Source organism: Phocoena phocoena, chromosome 7 (assembly GCF_963924675.1).
Source record: "Phocoena phocoena chromosome 7, mPhoPho1.1, whole genome shotgun sequence".
Taxonomy (NCBI): Eukaryota; Metazoa; Chordata; class Mammalia; order Artiodactyla; family Phocoenidae; genus Phocoena; species Phocoena phocoena.
This window is the reverse complement of record NC_089225.1, coordinates 110,641,747-110,656,288: the sequence shown is the minus strand read 5'-3', so window position 1 is coordinate 110,656,288 and position 14,542 is coordinate 110,641,747. Positions and strand designations below refer to the sequence as shown.

The 14,542-nt window shown below is 42.7% G+C and overlaps 1 protein-coding gene across 3 annotated transcripts in view; it reads right to left on the bottom strand.

Annotated features, from left to right (window-relative positions):
* The window catches only part of AGAP1 (ArfGAP with GTPase domain, ankyrin repeat and PH domain 1), a 549,941-nt gene that overhangs the window by 167,966 nt on the left and 367,433 nt on the right, over positions 1-14,542 (bottom strand). For all 3 annotated transcript variants that reach the window (XM_065880907.1, XM_065880908.1, XM_065880909.1), the window contains exon 11: positions 6,686-6,854. In XM_065880907.1, coding sequence (XP_065736979.1) covers positions 6,686-6,854 — 169 coding nt within the window. The remainder of the gene's footprint in view (positions 1-6,685; positions 6,855-14,542) is intronic.

Sequence of the window (14,542 nt, the reverse complement as noted above, 5' to 3'; positions counted from 1 at the left end):
GCGGAGCCCCCCATGGAGATCCAGGGAAGTCCTGAAGGGCATTTCTCTGGCTGCCCAGCTCTCTGCCATCATGGGGGGGAGCTGTGGGTTGCGGGGCATGGGTTTAGTTGATTCTGACCCACTAGGTCTACTCAAAGGCTAAATAAACACTTCATGGCATTTACCGAAATTAATTCAAAAACACAATTTCTCAACCCTCTTCCTTTCTTTTCTTCACTAGTGATGAGCACGGCTATTACGATGGATTCCCGATACAGTTCTGAAGAGTCACCTCGGGCCAGGCTTTGGGGGGGCATGCGGTGTGTTATCCTTACGAGGATGGGGGTAGGCACTGTTCTCCCATGTTCAAGATGAGGAAGCTGGGGTTTTAGGTCCTAAGATGGGGAAGATGGGATTCAGTTTGGGGTTTCTGGCTCCAAAGCCCCTGCTGTTGGCCATTATGTTTTCCTGCTGTCTACTGAAATGTCAAAATACCTGTCAGAGCCGGAACAGTCCTATATTGTCATATATGAATGTTGTTCTACCAACCCAGCCAAAAATTCGCGTCAGAAAATATTTTTGGACATTTGACCCCTTCCCTGGGAGCATCCCTGCAATGACAGTTGGGCAGACTCTAAAATGTGGTTTCCGACGGGTCCCCGTTAGAATGGCAATGTAGGTTCCATGCCGAAGCAGTGCAAGGGGCGGATACTGCCCTGGGCATCCTCAGCTAGTGACCCCGGAGGAAAGGGAAGATGTGATGGGGAAGGTGGAATTTAACCAGGTCTGAATAAAGAAATATCTTCTCGATTCTTCTCCTCCTTCTCCTTCTTCTTCTTCTTGCAGTAGATGCTTAAGTAATTTTTTCAGAAATCCATTGAGAGGGAAGTGTTCTACATCCCTGTATGTGACCTAAAAATGTCTTCACACTTGATTGATAGTAGTTTGGCTCTACATTAGCTTCTAGATTCAAAATTATTTGTTCTTGTAACAAATACAAGGTGTTACTCTTGAGAAGGTCAAGGACTATCAGAGTTTTCTTCCTTGATAGGTAACCTCAGTCTTCCTGTTATCTTGGATGCTTTTGGGGATTTGTCCGTGTTTACAGAGCTTCCTCTCCCATCCAGTTTGACACTCGACTCTTCAGATGGGAAGACACTGTCATTTCCTTTGTCACCTCTAGCGTATTTTCTTCTGTTATATTGCCAACAGTTTCTTTAAGCCAAATTCTTTATAGTATGTAATCCATCTACTGAAATGTTTAGTTTTGCAAACTTTCTCCTTAATTTCCAAGAACTCTTTCTCCCCAGGTTTTTCATGTCATCTTTTGTTTGTTTCATTTTGGAGTACAAAAGCCAACCTTTTAAATCTTTCTGATGATCCCAGTTGTAATTTCCTCTTAAGTTCTCTTTCCCCAAATTATCACTCTCTCTCTTCCAAGATCAGCTGTCCTTTTGCTTATGTCGGTCTTTCACATTTTGACTGTTGGTTTCCACAGACGTCTTGGTTGTCCACTCGTGTTTATGAGTAAGATCAGGGCTGAACAGACTCGGCAGCCCTGGGGCACGTGTGTGGCACATGCTGACTGGCGGGTTCGTCTTTGACCAACAATACAAGTTCATGGGCGGGCTGGCACACCTGCATTACGTCCCTCATGGTCAGAGCCGCCCTTCCTTGCCACTCATTTATGTTTCCCCGGGTCTATGCAGAGGTCTGAGTTTTCCAACCTGCTTCCTTCTCTTGCAAGCATGGGCACTCACATCAGGGTACCCTCCCAGGCATGCTGCTCACTTTCCCAGTGGGGCTGGTGGTGGGGATGCCACTGGTCAACTCTTCCCGAACGTGTCCCTCAGCCTGCAGTGCCTGCATCCCACAGGTGCCCGATGGAGCTGGCAGCCACCCCATCTTCACTGCAGCTCTTCTGCTCTGGTTAACTCGCGAGCTCCCAAATGAGACCCAGGCTGGGTTATCAGTCTGCAGGTATGCAGTATCAGGCACGACAATATATTTTTCCTCCTCTTCCCCAAGTCCCTGGCGAAACTCGGTATTAAGAACATCACATTTCTAGCATTTTAATGTTTGAAAGGTAGTCAGCATTCCAATACTGGCCAACCACTACCCGATACTAGGAATAACATAAGACCACCATCTCCTGCAAGTAATTTTCTATCCAGTTGCCCCTTTTAGACCCTTCAGCAATTTTCACCAGCTTCAGTGGTCTTGCTTGTGTGTTTATCTTCTGATTCTTCCGCCCCCCATTGGAGTGTAAGCCCTTGGAGGGAGGGCCCCCTGAATCTCCAGAGCACCCATCAGGGCTGGGCATGCAGCAGAGTCAATAATGATGGTAAGTGAATGGTACAGGAGGCAAAGCAATAAGGTATCCAAATCATTAAAACTGGTTGGGAGAAACTAAAAGTCAACACTGACACACAGAGAGGCATCATAATGTTTGAAACATGGAATGCACTATGACCGCACACTAGAGAACTAAGAGAAGCGTCTGGATCATGGAATGCACTATGACCGCACACTAGAGAACTAAGAGAAGCGTCTGGATCATTATTCCAACTCAGAAGAGTTCAGTAAGATGGCTGGATATAAAAAATACATAAATTAGGATCTTTCTTATGTCTTACCAATTAGATGATAGAATAGACAACCCCTCGCCCCACCAAGTATCAGTTTCACATTTCACCAAAAATTATAAAGTCACAGAATGGATTAACAGGACACATACAGGATCTAAATGGAAAAAAGTGTTAAAACTTTACTGAGGGGTATATAGTAAGTCTGAGTAAACTGGGAGAGAATTGTGCTCTATGATAAACTCAATAGAGTTAAGATGTCAGTTCCTCCACAATTAATTCATAGATTAACGGCAATGCCAGTTAGAGTCACAATGAGATTATTTTTAGGGGGGAAGAGAAAGGTTTCAAGTTATTCTGAAGTTTACGGGAAAAAATAAATGGTGACAATAACCAAGAAACACTATAAAATAAAAGAGTAATATGAAACCATGTTATACGTTACATTACCAGATATAAATTGAGCCATGAATCTAAGACAATGAGGTAAATCCACACAACGCGGAGAAAGTAGGTCAATGGAATAAATTTTCAAGCCCCAAAACATAGCTAATTTGATTAAACGAGTTAGTTGTGCAAGAAAGGTGACAAATAGAATCAACAGGAAAAGGAAATAACAAAGAGAGAAAGAACGATTAGTTATATATTTGAATAAAAAGTTTAACTAGATTTCCTATTATATATAACAGACCCAAACAAATTAAAGGTGGCTTAGAGGTTAATTATAAAAAAGGGGAAAAGGAACAACAATAAAATTATAAAACTCTGAAATCATATATATGAATTACGATCTTATTTCAGGATTATTAAAGGCTTTCTAAATATCTAAAGTAGAAACTACAGAAGTACAAGTCTTATGATTTGATTACATACTAAAGAGGGGGAAACTCTGTATGTAAACAAGACTATAAAATTCAAAAAGCAAATAGTAAACTGGGGAAATAGCTGCAAAATATATTACAAAGTGTTGTTATCCTTAATATACAAAGAGTTCTTACATGTCAATAAGCAAAAGACAAGCACCTAGTGCAACAATGGACAAAGGATACATCTAGACAATTACAAACAAGAAACGCACAAAATCCATAAATATATGAGCTGTTCAACCTCACTACTAACTGAAGAAATCCAAATAAACAAAACACGAGATATTTTTATTGCTTATAATATTAGCATAGCTTCTAAAAATGTGTAGAGGTGAAATGAGCACTCACTTTATGGACGGAAGGGTATTTTATATAAAACCTTTCTAGAAATGAATTTGGAAATATGTACGGAGAATCTTGTAAGTGTTTATATCCATTGGCCGAGTCACTTTGCCTATGGACTTTTATGCTAAGACATTAATAAGTTACACACAAAGATTTCAGTACAAGTGTGTATCAGGTCTATGTGAATGAAAAAAATGACTAGAAGGGAAGGCACATAACATTGATCTAATTCATAACATGGAGATAGAAAACGAATAAAAAAGAAAAAAGCTAAAAAGAAACAAAAGACGTCCAGTTAATCCAGAAGTCTAAAACAAAATGGCAGAATTCAAATGAGTTGAGAATGAAAGATGAGGTTAAGTAGTGTGTTAAGTTCTTCGGCAAGTTAGCTCTAAAATAACTAATACCTATCTTTAGCTAAAAGTCCATCACTTAAAAGTAGCATCCATTTACTTCAAATTAAATTTGCTGGGTTGGAATTCTTCACGTGAGAGAGTTCTATGAACAACAGGGTAGAGCTCTGGGTGATACCAGGCAAGGACATTGACCACAGGCTTAGCTGAGGGCACCACATCCCTGAGCACTGCCGTGACCATGAGGGACTTTCCACAGCACAGTGGTGCTGTGCTCCTGCGGACAACATATTCCCACTTCCAAGTCCCTACTTGTGATCCAAAGAAGATGAAACATCCACCAGGCTCCTTGAATGGGGATTTCCCCAGCTTAGGGTTGACAGGATGTGCCGTAATAAACCGACCATGGGTGTGACCATGGAAAAGGGATTTCAATCGTGACCCAAATCTTCCCATCCACCCAATAGCAAGAATCTTAAAGACAAAGCAACTGGGCATTGAAAACTCAATCCCTAGCCGCGGCCCATGACATAACCTCCTCTGGGGATATGATAAAGTTCATATGGCATTTTGTATTTTCTATTTGTTATCAAACATTACAGTTTCCTTAGGACAGTAAGTGGCAGTTAAGCCCCAAAGATGTCTCAAGGTGACATTTCAAACTCCAAATCTTACATAGCCGACACTTCTTCAAATCGTCAGGACTCTTCCCTCATCCTATGTGCCTGGCAAGTTCCCATCCTTTCTTCACACCCCACACAGGCATCTCTCAAGCCCTGAAGCCTTGCCCCACCTCCTGGGGTGAAGCCGAGCACATCACCCCTGGGCCTTCACACCTCCTATGAGCTGCTGCACTGCACTGGCTCATGTGCTCACCTTTCCCACCTCCCAGAGGGTGAGATTCCGGAGGATAGGGATTATGCCTCATTTTTCTGTACCCCCAGAGCTCAGGACAGTGACTGGCACACATTAGAAACTTCATCCATGCTTGCTGACTTGAACAAATAAATGGATAGATGTGTCCCAATGGTCAGAAGGGGAAGTGGAAAGTTGGTTATAGGGTGACTGCCTCGCATAGAAGTTCTGGAGGTCAGAGATTCTGGATCCACAGAATGCACAATTCCTGGCACAGAACAGGTGCTCAGCAAGTACTTTTTGAACAAATAAATGAATTAATGAAGACATTAGCTTTTTATTCAGTATAGAAACGTATTTTTTTCTTGGGCGCTTTTCTCTCTTCCCATCCCATGGAGTTAGCACACCATCTAGAAAAGGAAAACTCATGTACCACTTGGAAGGAAGGTCAGCAGGTCATGAGACCACATAAAGTAACCGTATCACCTTTCTGGAATGAACTAATGTCTCTGTTATCAGGAAGGCCAGTTTTATTTTGATTAGTCACAACCGCTGATGTTTGTATTGCTCTTCATGAGTTTCCACAGCACCTGCCGTCACACCTCTGTGATGGGGGCAGGGCCAGGCAAGATCAGCCTAATGTAAAACATGCTTCAGTTACCTGCTCAACACCATGCAGCGCCAGGCAGTAGAACCCAGGCTGCTGGACCCCGAATTCTGTCCCCTTTTTCTCACCTTCCTTTTGCCAAACAATGTCATTCATGCCATGGAACTGTGGGGTCAGCATTATTCCTCTTAAAAAACATTTAACATTTCAGAAAGGAAAAAAGGCAGCATCTTTAAGAAGCAGAGGCATACGCTAGGAATGACTGCAGAACAGAAATCTATTTTTGAGAAGATCAGATGTAGGTTGGAGACAGGAAAGGAAACAACTGAAATCTGTGAAGGGATTTCATACGTTGGAGGAGTCCGAGTTTGTTGGTGGAAGACTTAAAGCGGTTCTTACCACCTTTTCTCTGATAAGCGATCACGGGAAGGTAAAAGCCACAGCACAGTTTGCCAAGACTCTTAAACAAAAACAAACCACAACACTCTGAATGGCTTGCATTGCACACCGAAGCCAGGAATTTCTCAACACATCTATTCCGAGAAAACACTAACTTTCTCTGATCCTGAGCAAAAACCAAATTCTCCCTTAAAAGAGAATAAAGAAAACCAAAATTGTGTGAAAGAATCACATAACGGTTACAAGAGAAAACTGAGAGAATCTGAACTTTTATACAGGTCCAGGGGTTTCCTTTAAATCTTGCTCCAAATGGCTTTTCCATTTTTCTAAACACAGTCACTACAAATTAGTTAATACTAATCCTTGACACCTTAACAATGAATTCATGTTTTCTAGAAGGCCCTTAAACCTCCATCATGTGTAAAACATGACTTTCAACCGCCCAGCCCTGGGAAAGCCTAGTGGTTTGTGCAGCTGTGACTCAAAGTGCCACAGTTTGCTTGTTGGCAGTCCAGGAACCCAAGGGTGTAGCGGAAACAATCATCCACAGGAGAGATGAGACTTGTAAACCTTAGTCTACAACCTTAATGGTCAAAATCTCCACTTAATCCAAAAACCTCAGCACTGTCCTCCAGCCAGGACCACCCATTGCTGCCATTGCGCTGGATTTCTTCAGCATGTCGGCTGTGAGCTTACCTGAATTTGGTGAGATGTGCAAGCTGCTCATGTCCTTGGACAGGCCGTTGGTTTTCGGGCTGGAGATGGGCGCGCAGGCCGATGTGGCTCGGGGCGGCCTCTTCCCTGGGACTTTCACAGTGGTTCTCAGAAGATCAATCTCTTTGCCATGAACATTCTGCATGTAATCCTGTTCAAAATGTTAAACATCCAAGAGAGATTAAAAGAAAGACCTTTTACAATCTAGGACAAGAGGTTCTATCAGACATCCTGAGTTGTAATCCTATGACCCTTCCACGGTGGCAAGCGCTTAAAAATAAGGTTTTGATCTGTCTTGTACTGGTGGCATCATCATTACACTGATATCAGCTCTGCCTCTGCGTCCTGAACTAACCCAGGCCCTGGAAATACAGGAGACACAGTCGATGCCTTCCACCCAGGAGGACGAGACACCAGTACGGACATGAAATCCTATTTTGTGAGTTGCTGCACGTTAGATGGTACATTAGGCACCTGGGCTCTTCCTGTAAGTTTGGGGTAAAATTCCATGGAGTGGGAACTATTTTGTAATAACCTGTTTGTCTCCGAGAGCAATGCCATTAGACATCTAGGTAAGACTGAAGTTGTCTGGTGGGAACTCAGGTGAAAACTCTAAGAGGTCAAGCATCTTGTTCAGGAAGATGTCTGAGGGGGTCAGTGGTACAGTGCTGAAAACACATGGAGGTCACAAGAGCTGGATGCTAAAAAAGAAGGCACATTACTTTTACTCAAGCATTATGTTTCTCCAAGTGATTCACTACTCAGAAAAAGTATCTTGCTTTTGTCTACACTTTGGAGGTCAATGACTAGCAGCTATCACGGAACTAAAGGGAAGTCTAGGTACACAGGGAATTCTTTGTGCCGTCACCTAATTCAATATGGAGGAAAACAATACTTAAGAATCGGCTGTTGGGTGGGGAAAGGGAAGACAAATGAGAGCCAGAGTGAGGGGCCTCTTGACAAATTAGAGGAGTTATTGACCCTTTCATACATTTTGGGGGGGCAATGAACCCCCCTGTCTCTGCAGATATATCATTAAACCAACATCACACGTGAAGAAAGGATACAGTCTAAATCACTCTTGGGTAAACAATATTTCAAGCGTTTTAAGACTAACCAGGAAGTGAAATAAACAGATTCCTTCCTTGGCAGAATCTTGGTGGATTCCTTTTAGGATATAAAGGGAAAAGACAAATAAATTTGTATGATTATAAACAATAAAGTTCACGTCAATCTAATTTTAGAAGAACTGCCAAACAATCCGGTGTGCGACTGCAAGCGACCCAGGGAGTTTGGAGAAGCGAGCTGTTTCCTTATAATTGCCAATCAACAGAGTCAACAGATACAGAGAGAGAACTAGATGAAGGTCTACCGGCAAAGTGCACGGGTCAGAGGCCTCAGCCTGCAGGACGAGGAAAGTCAGTCCAGGTGTACGGCAGAAGCTTCAGAGGGCACAGAAGGTGCTAGGGAAGCCAAGAGAAGGACTCCAGTGGCTTCTTTTAATTGTGAGACAATGTCCATATTCCATAAGGTGAAGGGGTTGAGAAGCAGTCACTGGTTTATCCACAAGTAGGAAGTTTGCTGACAGAAGTTATGGCACAAAAAGGAACTCAAAGTACTAGATTCCAACACAGGGGGAAGAACCCGCATATGGGTCGCTGGGACCGTATGGGACAGAGAGAACTGTCCTCCCTCCAGCATCTGTAGGAGGGAGGGCCAGCTCTGAGTGTCAGACCTCACCTGAAACCTAAGCAGCTGGACTTGTGGCCGCATGGGAGCCACCCCAGACTCAGGAAAGGGAGTGGGAGAATTCTCAACACAGGAGGAAGGGCTGGAAGAGAAACTCCATGACGTGAACGGGGGCCTCGTGATGGAGATTACAGAACCCTGAAGGTTCACCAAGCACCAGCCCAGGAGATGATGACGCAGCATCCAGGGTGACTTCCTAAGGACAGACCTCAAACGGCTGATTCTCAGTGCAGAGCTCAAGGTCAAAAAGCTGAGGCTAGAATCAGGAGGAACGTGGGACTGAAGACAAACAAAGGATCAGAAGCTGCACCAAGTAGGGGCAAATTCAGATCAGCTCCTCCAGGGAGGGGCGAGGCTGGGCCTTCCTCAGCAATGATAAACCATCCAGAGAGAAGCATCTGCACCGGCACGTATGCTGTCAGCCGGGGAAGCCGGGAGCAGAGGTGCTGATGCACCCTGGGCTGCCCAGCTGTGCATTTAATCTCCCAGGGCAGCTTAGGGAGGGACATCTGCCGGGGTCGGCCACGGGCATCTAGGAGGAGGGTCATCACAGGTCTGGAGAAGGGGTGGGCTGTGTCCAGCTGGGAACAGACTAAAGACTCCACTTGAAAGGCAAGATGCTTCAACTACCACCGCCCCCCCCCCACCGCCCCCTGCCGCAAATATAATCTACTATGAAAAAAGTTGTGGTTTTGAAAGGATGAGGACAAAGGATGGAAAGAAAGTTATTATCATTAAATTAGGCTAAAGGATAAAGCGGAATGAAAGAAATGTAGACGTCTCATGACCAAGCTCACCACCAGGATGGCCAACAAAAAGCACACAGAAGAAGGAAGTGGCTTTTGGTTAGTACAGGACCGAGGGTCAAGGTTATTTAAAAAAAAAAAGGTTGTTCTTAAGCATCTTTCATTTACTTCCATGAACATTTACTCCAAATAGGCAAACCCAAGTTTCAAAACCAAAGTTAATGCTTGTAAATAATGAATTCCTTCTTGCATAGTTACTCCTTTAAAAATATCAACTTGCTACAACTTTTTTCTTTAATGCCAATCCTTAACAAATTAAAATACAATAACAGGAGCGTAATTGAGCATTTATGGCTTATGGGCTCTAAAATGAGGCTAATCAGAGAGTGACTACGCCTCAGCGTGGTCTCTTTTTTAATAGGCATGTTTTAACATACAATAACCAGGACATTTTATTTAAAATTATTATAGAAATGTACCAAGTGTTGGCTCTCTGGATTTGAACGCGGCGACAGAACCCATTTATCTTTGGCTCAGCATGGGCTGGGGGATCTGTTTTCCTGCCTGAGTTAGGCATTGAAAGTGCAGAAGAACCAGTTCTTAAGAAAATCAGAATATAAGCCTGGCAATTCTTAAATTTCAAGCCACTAAAATTTATAAAAATGTGACCAGATCCATTTCCTAATCCATAAAAGTCTTTCAGAAACAGGTGGATACGTGAGCCCAAGGCTTCTAGCTTCTCCCAAGAGAAACAACACTGAGTTTTCCGTTTTTGAAAGAACTACCCTTTTCATCTCTCCCCAGCTTGGTACTTGAGAAATTAAAGCTACAACCACCAAACAACGTCGCCTCCTCAGAAGTGGGACGCGCAGCCTGATGGTCCGAGGTAGGGACCGTGCAGGGGGAAATAAAGCCAGCGAGCTTGATTTTGATATGCAAACGTTACAGATACAACCCCTCTCCGTGTTCCTTGCAGAAAATGCTGATCGAGGATAAAAGGGGAAAAAACCCTTTAACAAGGCATGAGGGTAATTCAAAGCCAAGTACTTTTAAACAGCACTTAACAAGTCCCCGGGGCCCACTCAAGAGCCAGGCCCCCCAGAGGTGCTATCTCCTGCCCCTCAGCAGCTTGAAAAAGTAGTAATTGCAAACCTATTTGCATTTTTCTTCTCAAGTTGTCCGTGCTCATCTCGTGGATTATTTTTTGCAAGCAGGCGCCGGAGCAGAGGGACCCGTCCCCGACCGCGTGGATGAAGCTCCATAACCCAGCACAGCGTCCCCCTGCCACCCCGCTCCCGCACCTTTGCCATCCCTTGTTTTTTACATTTTCCTCCTAATTATGTTGCATCTATTGCCGCACACTTAATTAGCTGCATTAATGTGATTTCTTTTCACATAGTCAAACAATTAAGAGCTATGATTGAGTTTCACTCGATTACAGCCTCAACAAACATGCTAATTGATGTCCCAGATGCAAATGAGGTGCAGTGAGAGGAACCTGCTAGCAACTGAGAGCCGAGTCAGGGACCCACAGCTTTCAGCTTGCTGACAGAAGCACAGCTCAGCGTGGCTCCCACCTTCGGCGGGGCTGCCTTGGGAGAGGGCGTGGAGTCCTGAGTGCCTCGGCGGGTGTAACCAGATCCCTCCGGATTCGAGAATGAACGGGTTGGCTGCTGTCACGCTGTTGTCCTAAAATCTCACAGTTACCCATTACCAGGACTGGGAGGTCATCCCTGGATGGCACTCAGCTCCGGCAATTAGAGTGGTACCAGGTCCTCATCAAGATACCGCACGAAGCTCCTAAAAACACCCCACCGGAGTTCTCCCCGGACGGCCAAGGGAACGATGTGTGGGTCTCGTCTTGCCCATCCCAGAGCCCTCTGTGTGCGTGACGGCCTACAGTTCTCAGTAAATGGTGAGTTCATCTTAGTCAGCTCTGGGGCATCTGGCACTTGAAGTTAAGCTCAAAATACAGCAATCCATCAATAGTCCCTAAAAATACTCTTACTATATTGATTCTCACTGCCTCCCATCCCTTTGTTACCTTTGGCTATCTGGTGAAAGATGGTTTGCTTCGTGCGTTCATAGGGTACCACAAAGCAGTTAACAAGATCTTAGAGCTAAACCCAAACGCATCAATGATGTGACTGGCATCTCAAGATTAGATCGTCAGCATAAGACACACAGCTTTGAAATGCAATCAACATTGCTCCAGTTTTAACATATACTTTTTAAAGGTATTAAGATTCTTCATTCCCATTATTAAATGATGGAAAAGTTACAGAAATCTTTGTTCCAATTAGGTTTTCTCAATAAGCTCTGGTTTCTAACTGTACATAAATGTTGAGAAATTCATTATTTTCTATTACTATCTAATATTTTGTCTAAGTGAGGTTAACTGTTAGGACATACTGATGCTTGCCTTGGTCTTTTTGCCACGGCTGATCTAGTCACGTGTTTTCTCTTTGCATAACCTAAGTTCAGCAGTCCTCAAAGTGTGGCCCTCAACGCCCTATCAGGGGCTTCATGAGTTCGACACTATTTTCAAAACAACCCCAAGACATAGTTTGCTTTTTCCCTCTGTTGAAATTTGCTTCGATGGTGCAAAAGCGATGTGGGTAATAAATATCGCTGACTCCACAGCACGAATCAAGGCAATGGTAACCACGTTGTACTTTGTACACTGTCAGTATTTTACTGATTGTCACGCTCTCTAAATACAAACAAAAAAACCCAAAAAAGTTTCACCTAAGGATGTTTTCTTTTTTTTTGTATTTCCTTTGATTTTATTGGTCTGAACTCCTTTTACATTAACACTTCGACATTTTAATTTCCCGTAACTGTAAAGAAGAAAATAGAGGAACTTAAGAGAATACTGAACCAGAGTTGGTGTTATAAGAACACTCACATATCTTGCTAACAGAAGTATATTCACTGTTAAATCAAGAGCCTGAAAAAATGGCCACATTTTCCCCCCCAGGAATTTCCCTTCTAGGTAATATTTCTACGGTTCAAAGATACGACAAAATTTAGTTCAAGTATCTTCACTGAAGTTATATAATGGTAAGAAAAAGCAAGCGCCTAAAGGCCCATGACAAATATTTTGAATTACGTGATAACTTACAGCCATTCAAAATCATATTTTGAAGAATACTGGCTAACTTTAGATAACAAAGTATGTTCTTAATAAACCAAGAAAAAAAACCCAAAAAAACCTACTGATTAAAAACATTCTAACCTTCGAGCTTTTAAATTTCCCAGGTGATGCCACGGCAAGTATACTTCAGTGTTCCTGCTGCGCCGTGGGGGCTGACCACCCTGCACAGGAAGGCTCTTCCCTGACTGTTTCATTCACAAGCTGAATTCGCCACTTGTTTGCTGGGACAACACTTCAACTTCAAAGAATGACTACGTCAGACATTAACTATGGTTATTCGGTCTTGGGTATGTGGTAGATATTTTCTTGAAAAAGAACAAGTACTTTTCTTGTATTTGTACTGTAAGGAAAGCGGCTGACAGTATTTGTGGCCAGTGAGAGAATCTGAGCTTTCCAGCAACAATGGGAATTTCGAAAACTTGTGTCTCTCACCATGACACCTTCCAAATACCTGGAGACTTTTCTGACAAGACTGGTGGTGATATCAATGAATGTGATTTTGGGGTATTACTTGATGAAAAGTATCACCATTTGGAAATCTGCATACCTCAGTTAAACAAGCTTTTTGAAATGACTGACACATGGTGTGTCACATGCATGGATACAAGATCATTCAAAGTGCAAGACAGGTCGTTGGATGTAATGTAGCAGAGAAGGAAAATTTCACTGAATTCCTAAGCTTTAATAGACTGTCACATGTCAAGTTTTAGTGGAGTATCCAAGAAGAACATGCATGATCTCAATGATCTGAAACGGCTATAAAATACTCCTCAACCCTCCTCCACTGTCGGTGGAAACGTAACCTGGTGCTACCACTACGGTAAACAGTTCGGAGGTTCCTCCAGAAACTAAAAATAGAGCTGCCATACGATCCAACAATCCCACTCCTAGGCATATATCCAGAAGAGACAAAAACTCTAATTCAAAAAGATACACGCACCCCAACGTTCACTGCAGCATTGTTTACAATAGCCAAGACACAGAAGCAACCTACATGTCCATCGACAGGTAAAGAAGATGTGGTACATGTATACAATGGAATACTACTCAGCCATTAAAAAGAATGAAATAACGCCATTTGTAGCCACACGGATGGACCGAGAGACGATCATACTAAGTGAGGTAAGTCAGACAGAGAAAGACAAATACCATATGATGTCACTTATATGTGGAATCTGAACTATGACACAAATGAACCTATCTACAAAACAGAAACAGACTCACAGACATAGAGAACAGACTTGTGGCTGCCAAGGGGGCAGGGATGGATTGGGAGTTTGGGGTTAGCAGATGCAAACCATTATATATAGGATGGATAAACGGCAAGGTCATACTGTACAGCAAAGGGAACTATATTCAATATCCTATAATAAACCATAAGGGAAAGGAATATGAAAAAGAATGTACATGTATGTATAACTGAATCACTCTGCTGTACAGCAGAAAGTAACATAACATTGCAAATCAGCTATACCTCAAAAAAATAAATTTTCGGAAAAGCACACTTAAAATAAAAAACACTCCTTCCTCTTCCAACTAAATACCTCTGTGAGAGCCTCTTCACATACTTTAACCAAAACGACATGTGTCAACAGACTGAAGGCAGAAGTAGAAATGATGGTCTGACTTTCTGAACTGAAATCAAAGAGCTTTGAAAAAATGGAGAACAATGCTGCCCTGCTCATGATCTCCTTTCGTTTTAGAAAGTATCTTTTTCATTAAAAAAATGTCATTTATGGAATAATATGTAATGGATAGGTTATTATTATTTTAAATGAATTATATGAATATTAAATGTTTTCTCAGTCATTTCTCCCATGATAAACATCAATAGATATAATCCACAGAAACAAAAGCTCTTTCAGATTCTTCAGTTTTTAGGAAGGTAAAAGGGCCCTAAGGCCAAAAGGTTTGACACCCACTAGTCTAGCTTGATGTTCACGAAACAGCCAAGGGCTCTGTGTGTGTGATTTTATGCACACAGCTGGGGGAGAAGCATTGCAGCCTGAGCTGTGCAGATATGAGAAACGGTCTGCAGATATGTCTGTCTTCTCCTGGAGGAGAGGAAGAACTCAGTCTTCCCTATTTTCATTCCACTTCATGAATGTGTCCAGGTTCAAGAGGAACAGTAGTTTATATAAATTCTGTTTTTTAAAACCCTTACTTCTGGGCTCAAAAAAAAGATGT